General features: G+C 59.1%; 1 protein-coding gene across 1 annotated transcript in view; it reads left to right on the plus strand.

Annotated features, from left to right (window-relative positions):
• Positions 1-18,360, plus strand: part of CACNA1C (calcium voltage-gated channel subunit alpha1 C) — a 463,376-nt gene that overhangs the window by 402,704 nt on the left and 42,312 nt on the right. The window contains exons 26-32 of the mRNA XM_065888236.1: positions 369-421; positions 733-879; positions 2,072-2,273; positions 3,530-3,688; positions 4,085-4,195; positions 16,950-17,033; positions 17,496-17,579. Coding sequence (XP_065744308.1) covers positions 369-421; positions 733-879; positions 2,072-2,273; positions 3,530-3,688; positions 4,085-4,195; positions 16,950-17,033; positions 17,496-17,579 — 840 coding nt within the window. The remainder of the gene's footprint in view (positions 1-368; positions 422-732; positions 880-2,071; positions 2,274-3,529; positions 3,689-4,084; positions 4,196-16,949; positions 17,034-17,495; positions 17,580-18,360) is intronic.

Below are 18,360 nucleotides of genomic sequence, written 5' to 3' on the forward strand. Positions count from 1 at the left end.
GGAGGCCGGGTCCCTGGTTCCTGCCCTTCTCTGCCTCAGCCCTTCTCTTTCTGCCCTTCTCCACCTGAAGCTCTCCCCTCACCGTGTCATCGTGCCCTGACTTCCACCGCCCGTCCCCCCTCCCTCACCAGACCTGCCCTGTGGGCCCAGCTTCGCCGTCTGGGCTTCCCTTCGGTTGGGTGCCTGCAGCCCAGGGCATGTTTGTGCACTGACCACTCTGAGTCCTGACTTCCTGCCTGGGCTCTGCTCCTTACACTTTGGTCCCGAGACCCCAGCGCAGAGCTGGCTACAGAGACATCACTAATGGGTTTCTGACTGGGCCCTCGATTAAGGAGCATCTCCAGTCACTTTGCTCTTCCGCCTTCCAGGGCAAGCTCTACACCTGTTCGGACAGTTCCAAACAGACAGAGGCCGAATGCAAGTGAGTACGGCCGGGGGGGCAGTCAGGCTGGTTGACTCCAGGCGGTTGGTGACTTGTCCTGAGAGGAGGGGTGGCCCATTCTTTCTCTGACAGCAGTGGTGGCTGCACTTTTACCCACGGGTTGTCTGGTCCTATTGACGTAACACGTAAGATCATCTGTTCCTGAATGTTCCACCCCTGACATCTTCCCAGCGGCTGGAGCTCTGGGTTTAAGCTTAGCCAGTTCCATCCCACCCCCAGCCAGGAGGCAGTGGTGGGTAGGCTGAGGGGAGACGGGAGACCCCAGGACGAGCCCTTTCTCGCTTCCTCAGGGGGAACTACGTCACATACAAGGACGGGGAGGTGGATCACCCCATCATCCAGCCCCGCAGCTGGGAGAACAGCAAGTTCGACTTTGACAATGTCCTGGCGGCCATGATGGCCCTGTTCACCGTCTCCACCTTTGAGGGGTGGCCAGAGTGAGTACGCAGCTCCGGGCCGGGGTCAACCACCGCTCCACACCCTTCCCAGAAACCATACTTCTCCGGCTCCCCACGGGCCATGGTTGCCGCCCAAACACCACTCTTCTTCTTCTGGATCTCAGAGCTTCAACCCGAAATGAGCTTCTTTTAGCTCCCCTCCCCAGCCTAGACGGAGCCACAGTAAAGTCTGTCATCACCCTCATGGCATCTGGGAGTGGAGGGGCCCCTGGGTCACCGTAGGACTGAAGTTCCCGGCAGGCACGGACGTGGGTAGAGATGGCGGAGGTGCCCACTGGTTAGACTCTGCCCCAGTCTCCTTGGAGGGAGCTGTGTCTGATTTGCAGAGGAAAGTCCCTGCAGAGGCAGTGCGGCCAGGCCTGGACCACCCTGGTGGCCCATAAGCTGCATCCCCTCTACCAGGCCTGTCCAGGAGGGGCTCCGTGTATCTCTGTACAGACACCTGCTTCCCTCACACCCCCGTGTGTATTCCAGTGACATGATCATCTGAATGTCAGGAAATTCTAGATATTTCTAAGTCAACGACAGCACGGGACCTTAGGTGAGAGGCACCGTTATTAAATGGTAAAATATCTGTGCTACCTAGAGAACAGCCACGTGCTGTGTGGAGTAACAGAGGCGGGAGAGGAAGCAGCCTGACGGGCACGTAGCCGCGGCCCAGCTGGGCGGCAGACACAGGCCACCTGAGCGTGAACCAGACCTTGCTGCTGGTCTGAGTGAGCCTGGGGCGTTTTTCTTGATCAAGTGTTTCTATCTTAATACTCGTTCTCAGATTTATTTTATGTTCACCGTAAACCCTCCGAGTCTCTGCCAGAGAAGCAGCAAAGCTGTTTCGATATTTACCAATATCTCCAGCATTTGAAATCAATGGCCATGACTCATGTCACAGTTAGACAGCTCCTGCCAGTTTCAAAACACCTTCACCTACGTTAGGTCAACTACCCTGCCCGGTAGGAAAGTCCGGAATTATTGTCTCCACTTTGCAGGTAAGGAATCTGAGGCTCAGAGAGGTTGAGTGGTTTGCCCAAGTCACACAGCCAGTAAGAGGCAGAGCTGGGGCTTGAACGCAGGCCTCCCGACTCTCAGCCTGGAGCTGTCTCCGGCTCCCCGGCCCCGGGGCGCTCGGAGCAGCGGTGTCATCGCCACCGCCCTCCGTGGGCTGTCCCCCCAGGCTGCTGTACCGCTCCATCGACTCCCACACGGAGGACAAGGGCCCCATTTACAACTACCGCGTGGAGATCTCCGTCTTCTTCATCATCTACATCATCATCATCGCCTTCTTTATGATGAACATCTTCGTGGGCTTCGTCATTGTCACCTTCCAGGAGCAGGGGGAGCAGGAGTACAAGAACTGCGAGCTGGACAAGAACCAGGTGCCGCCGAGGGCAGGGCTGCAGCTTGGTTCCTGGGGGGAGGCTGTGGTTGGGAGAGAGCCCCAGGCCCCCCGCCCAGTGTCTCCTGGAGGCCCAAGGGCAGAAGGGACGCAGACCCTGCAGATCCAGCTTGCAGCCGCGCTCAACCAACAGGGTCTGTTAACAGCTCCTCAGGGAGATTCAGTGGCGGGCCTGGGGGGTTTTGTGAAAGAGCCTCTCGCCCACACCTAGAAGCCGATGAGTCAGGAGGTGCCCAGGGTGGGGCGGCACCACTGATAGAGGAAAGAAACCAGAACGGTGAGGGTGGAGGTTTGGGGCGGGGAGAGGATGGCTTAGAAACCACTGTTACATGGTTTCTTGTAGAACAGAGAGGCTGTGCACGCAGAGGGGGGGAAGGGCTCCAGCAGGAGGGACGCAGCCACGCTGGCCCTGGGCTGAGCTCCGCGGCCGGGAGGGCAGGCTGGGTGTGCGGTCGGGAGGCCGGAAAGCGTCCACGGGAAATGCATCCCGTCCGCAGGGGACTCGAGCTCTGCTAGGTAAGGAGCACCCCCGTCAGGCCCGCTGCACCCCTTGCAGCTCCGATGTCCACACCTTGGGCCTGGACTTTGGACTGTAAGGAAGCCAGGAGAGAGGGAGGCCAATTAGCAAGTGTAGGCGAGAAGTGACAGTAGAAGTGGAGAGAACAGCACTGGTCAGGCTTGGAGGCTGGGTGAGAGAAGGGCCTGGGGGACCCTGGTCCTGACCTGGGCTCCGGGCACAGTGCAGAGATGGCCAGAGTGTAGTCGGCCCAGGATCCCATTCCCCTGGCCGTGAGCTGTGACTTCTAGTCTGCGGACCCTGGCAGATAAGGAAGATGGACTTAGGACAGGAGAGGAACACTGAGGAGAGACGGGCCCCCAGGAGAGTCTGTGGCTGGGAAACCATCAGCGAGAAGACAGACTGTCCGTCAGTCAGCCAGTATTTACCAGATGCCACCGAGCATCTGCGGGGCACAGCAGGCATCACCGAGATGGAAAGGAGGGGACACGGGCCCCCTGACTATGTCCTGATGGGACTAACTAGAGAGGGTCTCTCCCCCGTTGAGGGAGGGATAGAAAATCAAAACACGTCCAAGTAGCAGCTCAACCTATAAACGAGCTAGAGCTATAGATGATGTCTCTCTCCCAGAGAACCCCACCCCTGGGGTGTGCAGCTTCCTCTGCCCCCACCCACCCCCGCCATCATCCGGGTTTCTCACCCCCGTCTCCCCGACGCAGCGGCAGTGCGTGGAGTACGCCCTGAAGGCCCGGCCCCTGCGGAGGTACATCCCCAAGAACCAGCACCAGTACAAGGTGTGGTACGTGGTCAACTCCACCTACTTCGAGTACCTGATGTTCGTCCTCATCCTGCTGAACACCATCTGCCTGGCCATGCAGGTCGGTCCGGCGGGCTGGCCGTGGCATCTGCCGGTGGGCGCGTGGGCGGCGTGTCACCGTCACGCTGGCCAAGGGGGCGGGGGTTGGGGGGCAGCTGGAGAAGCACAAGCGTCCCTTGTCGAGGGTGGAGGATCCCAGGATCCTGGGCCGATGAGATGGAGGGAGGGAAGTGGAGCACAGGGGACCCTGAAGGGGCCATGACCGTCGGTGGGCCGAGCTGGGTGGAGCCCCCCGAGGACCAGGAGGCCGGCAGGGCCGTCTCCCGTCAGGGCCGGAGCACGAGCCTCTGCGCAGCCGCGCCGGCAGTGCCGGCAGAGACGGGAGGGACCTGCGGGGCCCCGCGGGGGTGGCCGGGAGCAGCGAGCCCCGGCTCACGCACGGCGCCCACCCCTGCAGCACTACGGGCAGAGCTGCCTGTTCAAAATCGCCATGAACATTCTCAACATGCTGTTCACCGGCCTCTTCACGGTGGAGATGATCCTGAAACTCATCGCCTTCAAGCCCAAGGTAGGCCTCTGAGGCGGGCCTCTGGCCCACGGTGCCAGGGGCACAGGTGGGGGACAGTGGGCGCAGAGGCTCAGCGAAGGACCGTATCCTCCCGACGATAAACGTTCCAGCTCCGGAGCCTGCAGGCCTTGAGCCAGGCCAGCTCCTCGAAGCAGAATCTCAGCCCGCGGGCCGGGCCGTGGTCTGGACACAGGGAACAGGGACATGCCTGAGCAAACCGCCTTGCAGGGTAGGCAGAATGGTCCTCGTCTCCCCACCATGGCCCCGGCCCCCGGCACGTCATCTAGAAGAGACTGGAAACCAAACCTCTCGAGGCCCAGCCCCCCAGACCCACCTGGGCTCTGTTCTCTCCCCGTTTCGCCCGCCGCGCGTACTAAGGGCCTGGCTGTAAGAGCTGAGCTGGGGCTGCGTTTGCTCAGGGCTGGGTGTCTGTTTCCCCACCTCAGGGCTGCATCACTGCCCCCTGTACCTTCCAGTACGGGACGGACCTGCAAATGTCTCTGCTTTGCTACTTGTAAGCAGCTTCTAGAAAAAAGTCTGGGAGAGATTAGAGCCATTGGCTGAGTGAGGCAGGGCAGGGCAGGTTGGCTCCCTGTCACTTGGATTATCTGTGCCCTCCCCAACCGAGCTGCCCCTGGGCCTCAAGGACAGAGGGTGACCCGGTTCAAGCGGGCCTTCCATCTCCGGCCCTGTAGGCAGGTCAGCATCGCCGGCGTCCACTGACCTGGGCTTCACAGGGGGCGGCTGCCCCGGAGTGGGCATCCCAGTGGCTTGGAGGCTCCCCGCGGCTGCACAGCTCTGGGGGGCGACGAGAAGGAGCGCATCGTTTCTAAGAGGATGGTGCAGGGCAACTTTCCAAACCTTCTCTTCCCCACTGTTACTAGTTTTCCAGATGCAACACAGGTCAGCGGGGGGTGGAAAGCAGGAGTCCCTGGCCCTGTATTCCATTTCCATTCAGATGATCACCTGCCCCGGGACTAGCCGGGCCAGGAGGGGTGCCCCTCGGCTGTCGGATTCCTATTCAGCGCCAGGATCTGCGTCGTCTCCTCTGAATTAACATTCCACCACCCATTCTCAGTAACCTGCAGTGCTACACACACGTCGTCGCGTGGAATCCTCAGGACGCCTCTCCAAGATAGGCATTAGCTCCTCGTCTTAGGGAAGAGGGGAGTGAAGCTCAGAGCAATTAAGTAGCATATTAATTACACCATTATTAAGCGGCAGAACTGGGAATAGAAGCCGGTGTGTCTGACTTTGTAGTCGATGTAATTTCCGCCACACAGAGCTGTTAGCAAGCATCTTCCCACACCAGGTGTTCTGCTGGGAACTTTCCAGAAAGAGGGAAGCCACCTTTGAGGGGCTTCAAAGACAAGACAGACCGTATTCTTACCGTGCCGAGTCTTCCTCTCTCACTGAGAGCGCCTGGGAACCTGGCTGATTTTCAGAGAATAAGACCCCTAATGAATGCCATTTGGTGATAACATGGTGTTTTCCTGTCTCCTCCAGAGCAGCAAATAAACGCTGTCTCACTTTCCCTTCCAAGCCCTGTCCCATTTAGGGGCAGAGGAGACCATGGAATGTCCCTGGCCACCTTCTGTGGGGTCCCCTGCGGTCCTATTCCCAGCCATGCCGCCCGGGAGCCGGCGGGCTCACGGCCCGCAGCAGCGTGCCCTGGGGAGGAGGGGAGGCCGGGCCGCGCTGGGGCTGAGCTTCCGGCTCAGACGACAGCCTCCAGGAGGGAAAGCGGCATCATTTTCCCCCAGTTTTGTGAGACATACAGCTTACATATTTCAAAGCCTTGAGTCATTCCACGTTGACTCAGACGTGTTTCAGCTGATGCCTGATGCCGGCTCCAGGGCCCTGCAGGGGACTTCCTGAGTCAGGCTCCCGAGCTCAGGAGATACACTGGGCAAACCTGCCCTAGGGAGCACGTGGCAGCGACGCCTGCAGGGGCCTCTGCCTGGAAAACACTCTCCCTGAATCCTGCACACGCAGGAGCAAAAGCCCGTTTCCCGGGAAGCAGCCAGGTAGGGTGCTTTAAACCATAAAGCACCCAACTTCCTCCATCTCTAGTTTTCTGTTGTGAGAAGATGGGGTGAAATAGGAGAAACTTTTCCAGAGAAGTAAGAGAGCCATCCTGGGGCCATGTGCATTTCACACATGCCAGGGTCTGTCTGTGGCATAAAGAAGAAGGGAAATGGACCTTTTCTGGGAGTACCCTGCCGGGGCTTCTGGCAGCTTCTGGCAGCCAAACAAGCCTGTCCAGCTGGGAGGAGAGTGGGGTTCCTGGATTCTCATTAAGGAGTAGACTCCAAGAAAAGCATCCCCAAAATTTCCAGGAAGGTAACCAAACCAGAAAGTACTTGAGGGGACTTGCCTGGTGGCGCAGTGGTTAAGAATCCGCCTGCCAATGCAGGGGACACGGATTTGAGCCCCGGTCCGGGAAGATCCCACGTGCTGCGGAGCACCTAAGCCCGTGCACCACAACTACTGAGCCCATGTGCCACAACTACCGAAGCCCGTGCGCCTAGAGCCCGTGCTCCACAAAAAGAGAAACCACCGCGATGAGAAGCCCGCGCACCGCAACGAAGACCCAACGCAGCCAGAAATAGATAAATAAATTTTTAAAGAAAGAAAGTACTTGAAGCCCTGGTGGGAATATCTAGCTGGATCTGGCCCTAGAACCGGCGCTCCTAATGTGATCGTGTGTTTGTGCCACGAGTGAGTTTGCACCTGCGAGCGTCAGCTGAGGAAGGACAGTTAGGCAGTAAGGACGCAGGAATCGCCATCAGTCCTAACATCAGGTGTCTGAGGTTGGCCTGCTGGACTTCCCACTCTGTCCCTTGGTCTCTGTGGTTGGTTGGCTGGTCGGTCGGTCGCTTTGTAGTTTGGCCCCGTTCTTTCGTTGTCCTCATGGTAATTGATGTTCTCGGTCTTCATTTCCATCTGTTCTGCTCGCCACCTTATGGAAAATAAATGGACTCAAGTAAATCCCTGCTCTGCTCCTAAAATACTCATTCTGTCTGAAGAATGGGGCAGGTGACAGGAGTGTCTTGGACACCTAATGGCCAGAGGGAATCTCTCCCGGAGCAGAGGACTGCCCTGGACATTTCCGATGGCCCCTGGGCCCCACGAGACTGTGCAGGACCAAGCTGGTCAGCATGAAAAGGTTTTGCATAGAATCGTCTGAAGTTAAGTAAATAGCTGGACTGCCCTCCTGTCATGAACAGAAATTTATCAGCAAAGACAGGAAAGAACTTTTAAGATACACTTTCTGATAAGCACTGAAAAGTATCCAATGCCTGGGCTTCCCTGGTAGCGCAGTGGTTGAGAGTCCGCCTGCCGACGCGGGGGACACGGGTTCGTGCCCCGGTCCGGGAAGATCCCACATGCCGCGGAGCGGCTGGGCCCGTGAGCCATGGCCGCTGAGCCTGTGCGTCCGGAGCCTGTGCTCCGCAACGGGAGAGGCCACAGCAGTGAGAGGGCCGCGTACAGAAAAAATATATATATATCTCCAATGCCTAAGAATAAATCTAACCAAAAACCTCTAAGATCTTTACAGAAGATCTGTGAAATTTCACACAGAGGAGTTAAAGAAAACTCAGTAAATGGAGAAATATGTCATGTTCATGAATTGGGAAAGTCAGTGTTACAGAGATGTCATTTCTCTTCGGTACAATCCCAGTTAAAACTCCAGATTGAACTTTAACCCAAGTCCTTCAGGGTCAATAGGATGACCCAGGGGGTTCCAAGGCTTCAGTTCCTTAAGGCAGCTCTGCCATGACTGTGGAGGTTCCAGGGCAGGGCCAGCCCCAGATGCTCCACGGGCAGCTCTGGGGGGTGCGGTGATCACCTGTCTGGAACTTGCTGTTGACCATGACCCAGCGGGTGATGAAGGGAGAAGGGGCCCCAGGCTCCTGCTCAGAGAAGCAGATCGGCCCAGGGAGGTGGGAAGATTCCCGACTCCCCCTCCTCTACCCGGGGACTCACCTGGGCCTTGGCAGGTGAGGAAGCAGGGGCAGCTGTCTCTGAGACTTTCCCATGCCCTTGGTGCTGCCCAGTCAGGGAGCGGCCACGTCTCTGCCCCCAGAGGGCCTGACCCCACAGCTCTCTGGGATCAAAACGCTTTTGCACGCCCTCCCCGCCGAGAACAGTCCAGAAAGCGAGTGGAACCAAAGTGGAAACACTCATCGACCCCCTGGCCCCCGGCTCTTGGGCATAAGAGCAACTGGAGCCTTGGGGACGCTCCTGATGCAGGAGAAACTGGGGCCCAAAGGCGGTTCAACCCGAGGGATGCATGAGGTCTGCAGACCAGCGCCAGGACCGTCTGCAGGAATAAAGACGCTCCGTGCACCCCGTCTGTCTGTAAGCAGCCACCGCCTCCTGGGCACCTTAGCTCATGTAGCCGAGGCGTGGATTCTTAATTCTATTTAAATAGAATTAAGGCCGGTGGCTGCCACATTGGGCCACGGGGCTCTAGACGCCGCTTCTCCGCAGGCCGCTCGCAGGGTCTGCATCCCTCCATCCGTCCGCCTCACCCCGACTGCTCTGGCTTCATGGACCCAGGTGGGTGATCTCAGGTGTGGGAGCCCTGCGGGAAGAGTAAGACCGGCTCCTGGCCCGGCGTCCCCCGTGTGGGTCCCCTCCTGGCCCCCCAGTCGTCCCCGGACCTCCCGGGTCCAGTACCTGGAGACGCCGAGGCAGGCGGTTCAGTGGCCAGCACCAGGCTGACGTGCTCGGCCAGAAAGTCTGAGCTGAGAGTATGGACGGCCTTGGCCTTGCCGAGCGCGAAGGCAGCCTTCCCCTCATTCCTGACTGTGCTTGTGCGTGAGGGTCCCGGCCCCTGGTGCCCCCAGAATAAAGTCCCCTCTGCCATCCTTAGGACGGTTTTCTGTCTTGGGAAGGACTGTTGCCCGAGACACGGTACAGATTTCCGGGGTGAACGGTCAAGGTAGGAAGAGTCACCACCAGCTGACTCCTTCCCTGGGCCATGGCAGAGGGACAGATGAGGGCTGGACTGGCAGAAGGGGCCAGGATGGGTGGGGGGGGGGGGGTCAGTTCAACCGTCTGTCCTCAGCTTTGTCCACATCCAGAACCTTCTTTCCTTGAAGACCCAGCATCTGCTTCCACTTTAGTAACAGCCTTTCTCACATGAGCACAACCTCCAGCCAGCTTGGGGCTCCCCAGGGTCACCCCTGCCCCAGCAGATGGGGAGGGGGCTTCCGAGGCTGGACCCGCTGTCTCTGGTGTTTCCTTGTGCCCGGTGAGCGAGCCGCTCCCGCTCCGGGAGAGGGGCCAGGCGGGTGGAGAAGCAGGGCGAGCCCCCCAGCAGGTGACCGTCTGACGAGGGAAGGGACCCATCTGCACAGCCGAGCCCTGCCTGCCTTCCCGCTCAAGCGGGACTCAAGTTTAGGCTATGATGTTCCTTAACGTCCAAAATCAGCTTTGCCCTCTGTCCCCCTGAAGAAGGCCAGCGGGGACCACACCAAAGGGTAGGCTCCGTCGGGGCAGCCTGGGCAGATGGGGCGAGAGGAACCAGGGCCGGGCTCTTCCAAGTGCCGGGAAGACCCCGTAGGCAGGAGCAGTCAGGCTGGGGTCCTGGGAGGGAGTCTTCCCTGAGCTACTGAGAGAACGTCAGGACCCTTTCCTTAGAGCCAGTAAAGGACCAGGAGATGGAGGAGAAAGGGGGGTGACCGGAAGGAGAGGATGCCAGCCAGGGCCATTCCGTCTCCTGTCTTGAAAGCTGAAACTACTAGAAACTGGCTTTGTCTTCACCAGATACCACATTGCAGCTAAAATCTGCTTCCTCTCCAGCTTTACCTCTGGATCCAGCTGTACCACTCGCCCTAATTCCCCTCCCAACAGTCTTAAGTCAAGCGGACGTTTCTGCAAGGGGCAAAGCTTTTTGTGAGGCTTTATTTCTTACAAAACGAAGTTTACTTTATTTCTTGCTCGATCATCCCCTGCCCCCAGATCCTACCGACAGACGAAATTCTGGAGACAGAGCAGGAAGCCCACCTCCCCCCTCAGCATCACCTCGAACGAGCAGGGAGGGCAGGTAGGGCTGTTCTTTCCGCGTCCGTTCTTTCCGCGTCCGTTCCTCGGTAATGTGGGGAGGCTGGCTTAGCTGGACCTGAGTGGGGTCATGGCCATCTCAGTCTGCCCGGCTGCCAGGACAAACTGCAGAAATGTACTTCGCACGGTCTGGAGTCTGGGGGTCCCAGATAGGAGCACAGGGCCACGTTCAGTGAAGGGGGCCCCGTCCGGCTCACAGCTATGTCCTTGCAGGCGGAAGGAGCGAGGGAGCTCTGTGGGGTCCCCTGTTCAAGGACCCCAGTCCCGTTCTTGAGGGCTCCACCCTCGTGGCCTAATCACCTCCCAGAGGCCCCCAGCACCATTCCATTGGGCGTTTGGGAAATCTGCAGGGGGCAGACCCCACGGTGTGCGGGCCGGGTCTGCCCCGGGGAGAGTGGCCCTGCTTGTCCTGAAAGAGCATTTATGGATCGTTTACTTGAGGAGCAAGTAGGTAACGTTTAGCAGAAACTGGGACTCGGTGGCCGGTTAGCGGCCAAGGTTCAACGCAGCTCAAACTACCACTAGAAATGTGAACGTCTCCTTCTATTTCCTTCCGACATGGAAAGTTCAGCTCTAAAAACACCGAGAGCCAGCAAGAATATTTCCTGTTCGGAAATTGCACGGAAACTTAGACATTCTTTCAGGCTGGTGGCCTTCAATCACTGTAGAACCAAAACTCCCTTTTGGCAATAAATACTTAGCACTACTTCCTTGATTTTCCTTAAATAAAATTCAGAGAAAATCTAAATCTTTATGTATAGGAAACTCACAGCTATACACATAATGTAAATATATATATATATATGTCTATAATTCCTAAGTTATAATGGGAAAAGTCTGTGTTTAGCTCCCCGCACCCCCTTTACTGGTGGTCTGCCAGATGGGCAGGGGGCGTTGAAGTCGGTATGATCAAAAGTGACCCCCGCACTCGTGGAAAGGCCCCTTGTGGGGAGGGCAGGGCAGCTGTTGTGTTTCATCGCTTAATGTGGAGATGATTCATGCTGGGTGACACGGCCACGTGAGAGCCACTGGGAGAGGATGAGCCCCCTGCGCTGTGAGCAGTGGTGTCCAGACCCGCCAGCCTGGACCTGTGGGAGGGGAGGGGGAGGGCTGCTAGCAGGGCCAAGACCCAGACGATGGTGGCAGGAACAGTCCCGGCAAGGCTGCGTGAGCTGGGCCCGCCTCCCCTCCCCTGGAGGCTGGCCGTCACTCTGTTTGACACAGGAGGGGCCAGGCCTGGTGACGCATCTCCGGAGCTGAGGGCAGGTTCTCTAGAGTGGGCACAGGTGAAGGCAGCAGGGGTGCGGTGGGCCACGCCCCCTGGGGCTAAGGAGGGGCCGGCCCATTAGGTGGCTTGCGTCGGGAAGGGCGGGGGGCAAGGATGGGATGGTCAGGTCAGGTTTGGGGGACTCCCCCTGGGGCGTAGTCTGCGGGATGGGCCGGGAGAAGATTCCAGGTGGGCAGATGGCGCCTCGCTCCCACCAAGGCTGCTGTCCTCTGCATCCCCTTCCCGCCTCCAGGGGACCCCCCGTGTCCCTTTGAAGTGGGGTGCCTGCGGACATTGCCACGTGTCAGACGGCCTTGCCCGCGCCCGAGGCATATCCCCTTGAACCCTCATCCTGGACGATCCTGCAGCGGGGTCCTGCCGTGGACCCAGGTGCCAACTGGGGCGGAGGAAACCCTCCCCGGGCCCCAAAGGGGCCCAGCCGACCCCTGTCCCCTCACCCCCGTGGGAGGCGGCAGGTCAGGTCGGGTTCATGCTCTGCCCACATCTGTGCACTTCCAGGCACCCAGAAGCACCCGTTACATCTTGGTGAGATAAATGACCGAGGGCCTTTGAAACCTTCCTGGGGAGAAAAAAGCTTAATTCCAAAGGAGAAACGAGAGCAGATGTCCACTTCGAAGTGTGCACTCCTCTAACTACTGGAGTGTGGCCCCATCGCCACCACCCGCCCGGGGTCTCCTTGACCCCGGCCCCTGTCTGCTGCTGCCCTTTGCCCCGCCCGCCCCCGTCCCGGGCTGTCTCTGCCGGGGGGCTCCAGGGCTTCTGAAGGGGCGCGTCACAGGGTGGGAGCTGCCAGGGGCCGGGGACAGCTGTGCACCAGCCATGCCGCCCCACTAGATGCCAGTGATTTCCTCAATTACTGTGACGTCTGAACGACACCCTAACGTCATACAGTTTATATTATCTCTGTGTGGCGACACCCAGCCGCCGGCTGCACCCACCACCTCCCATCGCCCCGTCCCACGACCCAGAACCAGGCACAGCCTCCCAGCTCACGCCAGCAGGGCCCTTACTCGGCTGGGCCCCCTTCCCTGGCCAAGCACACGCCGTCTGCCCACTCCATTTTAGGCCCCGCCTCCCCCAGGTATCCCTTTCTGCTTCCAGCAGCTCCACGTCCAGCCTCCACCCAGGGCCGCCCCCCACCCCGCCACGTCGATCTCTGGGGCCCCATGTGTCCCTGGAAGGGAACAGTCTTGGGGCAGAGGCCCGGACAAAGTCCAGTCAGCTTCCCCACCAGGAAGAGCGTCCGGTCACCTCCTCTGTGTTCCTTGCCTTCTCTCTGCTGGACCCGTCAGAGGTAGATAAGGAAGCCGCACAGGAGGGGATGGAGAAGAGAAGAAAGCCAGCAATGGCAGCAGTCCCAGGTGTGTAGACTCCTGTGGACCCCTCTCACCACCGTCCTGTTTTAAAGCTTGTATTGACTCCGCTCTGGGCGGGGAAGGGGCTGAGAGTCCCGAATTCAGGGCCAGGGCGTGTGCCTGGACCTCCCAGCAGTAGCCCTGCTCTCGGGACCAGAGACAGGATGTGGGCCCGCCTGGCAGCCCACTCCTCTCCTCCCAGCCGTCCAGCCAGAGCAAAAGGGGCCTGGGTCTCCCTGGGAGGAATAGTGGTTTCTAGGAACCTGGCAGTTAGCTATCTGTGTGAACCTGAGTTTGACAGAATCTAGCCAGGACAGCTTACTTACGGTCATCAATCTCAAAGTGATGCTGGTTTCATCCGAGAATCTCAGGACAGGCAGTCCTCACTAGGATTCAAGATGAGACCCACTGAAGGGAGCTTGGGATTCTGGAACCTTCACGTTCCTCCTCCTCCTTCCACATTCCTGAGCCTTGCCTTCCCCACTGCTCAGTCCCACCCCCAAAGCTGACCCTGTGCGTCTGGCCTCCCTAGAAGGGGACGGACCAGCTCCAGCAACCGTGGCAGTCGCTGGAACTCACTTGGCTTCCTACAGGCGCAGGCCCTTCACTTGTGTCATTCCTACCATAACCCACAGGTCGCCATGTCATAGGGGGAAACGGGCACAGAGAGGTGCGGTTATCTGCTCAAGGTCACCCAGCCAGTAAGTGGCAGAGGGAGGACTCGAACCCAGACACCTGCCTCTGCGGGTCACACCCTTAACCACCACACCGCCTCTTCCGACTCGGAACAGCTCCAGGGGTGGAGTGAGTCAGGGCACAGATAATCCAAGAGAGGAAAATCCAAGATTCTCATGCAGGTGAAATGCATAGTGGCTGCTGGGGCAGCAGCGTCCTTTCCTAATCACGTTGTGCTGAACGTAGGATCGATTTGGTCCACGTCTCTTCTGCCGTGGCAGCCGGTGAGCAGAGGGTCGGCGCCCTCCGGAGAAGGGATTATTCCCAGCGGGGCGCTTGCCTTTCAGCCCAGGGGGACACGCACGAGACCTCCTGAGGCTGGGGACCCGCTTACCCTGCAGGGTTAGAGATGGTGAGAGAAAGTCTTCCCCCAAAACGCCGTCCGCCCCTGCGTGGGCAGCCCTGCCTGGCTCTGAGGATCTGGACATTGAGAGGTTTGGTTCACCACTTCAGGGAGAGCCCAGAGCCCCTTTCGCTATCCCTGACTTCTACCAGAGAAAGAACGAGTGACAGGTATGACCTGGAGGTCAGCCTGATTTCGAGAAAACAAGTCTATGATTGTTTTCCCATTCTATTTCCTCCATCATACTCCCCAAACCCATGTCACCCATGGTTTCCAGCAGTCGAGGAGATGGGTGACAACAGGTGTGTGTGTGTGCGTGTGTGTGACGGAGAGAGAGGACACAGCTCTTGCACTGACAACAGGGGGCAACCTTCCTCCCGGGCCCTGCCCACTTGGGGAATTGGCCAGGTGTGTCCCTTGGCAACCTGTCGAGCCCCCTGGAGGGTGTCAGCGTGTTTCTGGGATGGGTGTGGACGGCTGGGAGGAGGCGCTGACAGCTGGATCTGAAACTGTGTTCATGGTCCACCTTGGAGGGTTGACGGGGCAGGAAGGGGGTGGACAGGGCAGGGGGAAGCTGCCTCTTAAAGGGACCCTGTCACCCCCCGCACCGTGGGCCGTGTGTAAACCTCCTCCGGGCGGGAATTGGTGGGGCTCTGCGGCCAGTGGAGGCCCTGGCCCCGGGCCCACAGGACAGAGGGGCCAACCAAACGCGCCAGCAGCACAGCCGGTGGAGGGCAAGGGGGCGGGTGAGGCCAGGCACCCCCTCGGAAGCCGCCGGCCGCAGAGCACTGGGGCGGGCCTGCCCGTCCTGTGCACAAACACAGAGGAGCGCAAGAGTGGGGATGACAGGCGGTGCGTGGGGCGGGTGAGGGTTGCCGGGTCCCTGGGGGCCAGGCTCTTTCCGGAGCTCGCCAGCTGTTAACCTCTCGTCTGCCTCGCTTCTGCCTGCCATCTCCCTTTCTGTCTCTCCCCTCATCCGCGCTGTGGACCAAGGCCGACTCACCCGTCTGTTCCAGGTCCCTGTGGTGAACAAACAGATGCCAGCCCTCTCCTTGGGCGCCGAGACACCCCCCGACCTCTCTCCTCCTCTCGCCCCCCAGACCCGAATAACGATTTGCCACTGCGTTTTCTAGGCTGGATGCTGGGCGTCCTGGACTCTCCTCTGGTTCCTGCTTCCCCCCTTTCTCTTCCTGGGCACCCCCTCCCCTTCCCTCCCGAAACAGCTCTACCCACAAAGATGGTTTTCCTCTCTAGAGATAGTCCCCCAGTGTTTTCCAAAACCTGATGTCAAAGCACATGCATATTTGTCGTTTGCACGGGGTCTTCACTCTTTGCCCTCGAAACCAGCGCTCTCCACGTGCCCTGTGATGCCATGGGAGGACCCTGGAGGGGGTCAGTTCTTTCCTGCTCACAGCACATGACTCAAATGGGAGAGAGAAGCCTCTCGGTGCCCCCAAAGGCTCCGGGATATTCAGAAAAATACTCTGGGAAGCCAGAAAGGGTTTCAAGTGACTCTCACCTCACCCACGCCCTGGCCGACCTCTGCTCCCCACTGGGCTGTCCAGAGTCTCCACAGTGGCATTTCTGCTTTTTTTTTTTGGCAGAAAGTCCTGGGAACCGAGAGGTCCCTTTCCCTGTGACCTGACCTCCACACTAAGAATAACAGCCCTGGGACAGCATGTCTTGTGATCCATCTGAGAGGGGGCACGGCTAGGAAGGGGGGTGCGGGTGGAGTGGTCAGGGAGCTGGAGAGAGTCGGGAAGGAATGGGAGAGCACAGCCTCCTGGGACTCAGAAATAGAGAGCGAGAGTTGGCCGCCCCAGGAGGGCCAGGGAGAGGGACCGGGGAGACCAGAGGCCAGCCCGATGCTTTCTTACCTCCTCACCAACCTCAGAAGCGCATCTCCCGGAAGCCCCACCTCGTGGATCAGAGGCTGGGGCATCCCTTGAAGAACCAAAGGGGCAGATGTCCTTTCTTACGGAAAGACAGATGCCCTCGGTACTGGGCCCTCCCCACTCCACCCCTGGGGAGGACAGCTGTGTGGTTCCCGGGGCTCCTGAACATCCGTGTGTCACAGAGCACTGCTCCCTTTCCCCTGCACTCTGAGAGGCAGTGGTCCAGACCTAAGAACCCGCCCTCTCTTTGCAGAGAGCCTGCCCACCCAGGACTCCAAGAACCCTCACAGGAACGGGACAGCCCTTGGTTAACCAATTGTCCACGAACTTTGAAAAAAGTCTTTGGAAAACATTCCTCCATTCCCTTCTCCAAATATGGTGTAAAACGAACAAAAGCCATGTGTGCAGGACAAAGGAGGGGGGTCAGCATCCTGATCGCTCCCCCTAGACACGACAGCCCCCAGACCCCCATGCAGCCTGCAGGAAAGGCTGTGAGAACCTCATTCTCGCGGGGACGGCTTCAGCAGATTCCTGAGTCAGAACGGCGGTGCTTCAGAGACACCCCCGCCCCGAGAGCCGGTCTAGGGTCACCTCCCACGTTACCAAACCTTGGGACTGACCTGGCCTCCGTCCCCTTTCAGGGAGGAACGCCTCTGTCCAGGGCTGGATGCCCGTCCAGGGCTGCCACGAGGGTGACCTTGTAGATGCTGCTCTGATGCCACGGTCCCCTCACTATCACGAGCGTCACACGGCTCACCCCTGAGCCCAGAGGGCCTGGCTGTGCCTGGACCACACCCATGGCCGCTTGCTAATTCCCAGACCACCTCGCGAGGGCCCCCGCCCCTCTTCCCTCCCTCCCTCCCTCCCTGCAGGCAGGCCTCCTAGGAGGCGCTGGAGACCTGGGAGGGGCTGGGGAAGTAGGACGGGCTGCGAGGGGGCTGGGTCTGGAGGGGGAGGACCCCCGCCCCGCTCGGACTCGGCAGCGACGGTGCGGCCCGACGGCGGTGCTCTGTTCTTGTCTGTCTGACCTTCCTTTTCACTCCCGTCCTGCCGCCCCGTGTAGGGCTACTTTAGTGACCCCTGGAATGTCTTTGACTGCCTCATCGTAATTGGCAGCGTAATTGACGTCATTCTCAGTGAGACGAATGTGAGTATGCTTCTGCCCAGGACGCCTCCGTGTCCCTCCCTCTTCACCTCCTCCGGTTTATTGTTTGGTTTTCCTGTTTTACCCCCGCCAGTCATGCCTTCTCTTGCACCTGCCGCCGTCCTGGGGGACGTGAGCCCCCGCACTGTCCCCACTCTGCCGGGCCGGACAAGGGGCGGCCGGGGCTTCTCCTCCTCCAGGACCCCCGCCCGGCCCCCCCACCCCGACTAACCCGGCTTTTGTCAGGCTCGGCGAGCACCGGGTGCCAGGTGTGCACCTCCAGAACTGTGGAGTGGTAAGAGGGTCCAGTATGCCCACATAACCTCTTTCTTTTCTCATTTTTTTTCCTCTTCTCTCCTTTCTTTCATGCTTTTTTTTTTCATTTTCCTCTTCCTTTTGTTTTGTTTTTCTTTGTTGTTGGTTCTTCCTCCTCTCTCCCTCCCTTGGCCCCTCTGCCCCATGCAGCACTATTTCTGTGATGCATGGAACACATTTGACGCCTTGATTGTTGTTGGTAGCATTGTTGACATAGCCATCACCGAGGTAAACGTAAGTACCGGCGTCCCGCCCTGCGACGCCGCGCCTGCCCCGCGCTCACCCCATTGCTCTCTCCTTGCCGCTTCCTCCCAACTCCTTATTCCCACTAAGTTATTCTGGTTTGTTTGTTTAAATTGGTTGAAAGGATTTTCTTTCTCGTTGCTTTACTTCGAAATGTTTTTATTCTTTTTTCTTTAACGTTTGGAACGAGCTAGGCACCCTTTCCTTCTGAGTTTTGATCGCTGCATCCTTTCCTTCCCCCTTTGCAATTGGCCTAGCATGACACACACTGTCTAGGAGGATGCAGCCCTGGGATCCCAGAGTGAGACGGTGGAAGGGTGTTTACAACCGCCGGGCAGCTGCCAGCGCGGCCCCTTCCCACTCCCAGCATCTGGGAAACGAGCTCTCCCGAGGACCACGGGTGAAGGCTCACACTTGGCCGGCGCTGTCAGCCCATCGTATCCACGCTAAAACAGCCCCTCCACTGAGAGGCGGGAGAGAACAGCCCGCACCCCTCTTTTCTGGAGAGGGCTCCTCCGCCCCCGCCCCTGCAACTTGCTGTGGGAGCACCTGGCCCCAGGTGAACCTGCCCCAGAGGACCAGCCTTGCCCCTGCCTGGTTCTCCCCTCACCACCACCACCCCGGCTCCAAGACCTCCTGCACCTGCCCCCGGGAGCTGCCCCTCCTAGACAGTCCCTCTGGCCCCTGCACACGTCCCTCTGCTCCCCAGCATGTTCAATCTTCTCTCGTTATCTATAAGCAAGCCCTCTTGCGGTTGGTTTTTAACATGTGT

Source organism: Phocoena phocoena, chromosome 11, assembly GCF_963924675.1.
Source record: "Phocoena phocoena chromosome 11, mPhoPho1.1, whole genome shotgun sequence".
Taxonomy (NCBI): domain Eukaryota; kingdom Metazoa; phylum Chordata; class Mammalia; order Artiodactyla; family Phocoenidae; genus Phocoena; species Phocoena phocoena.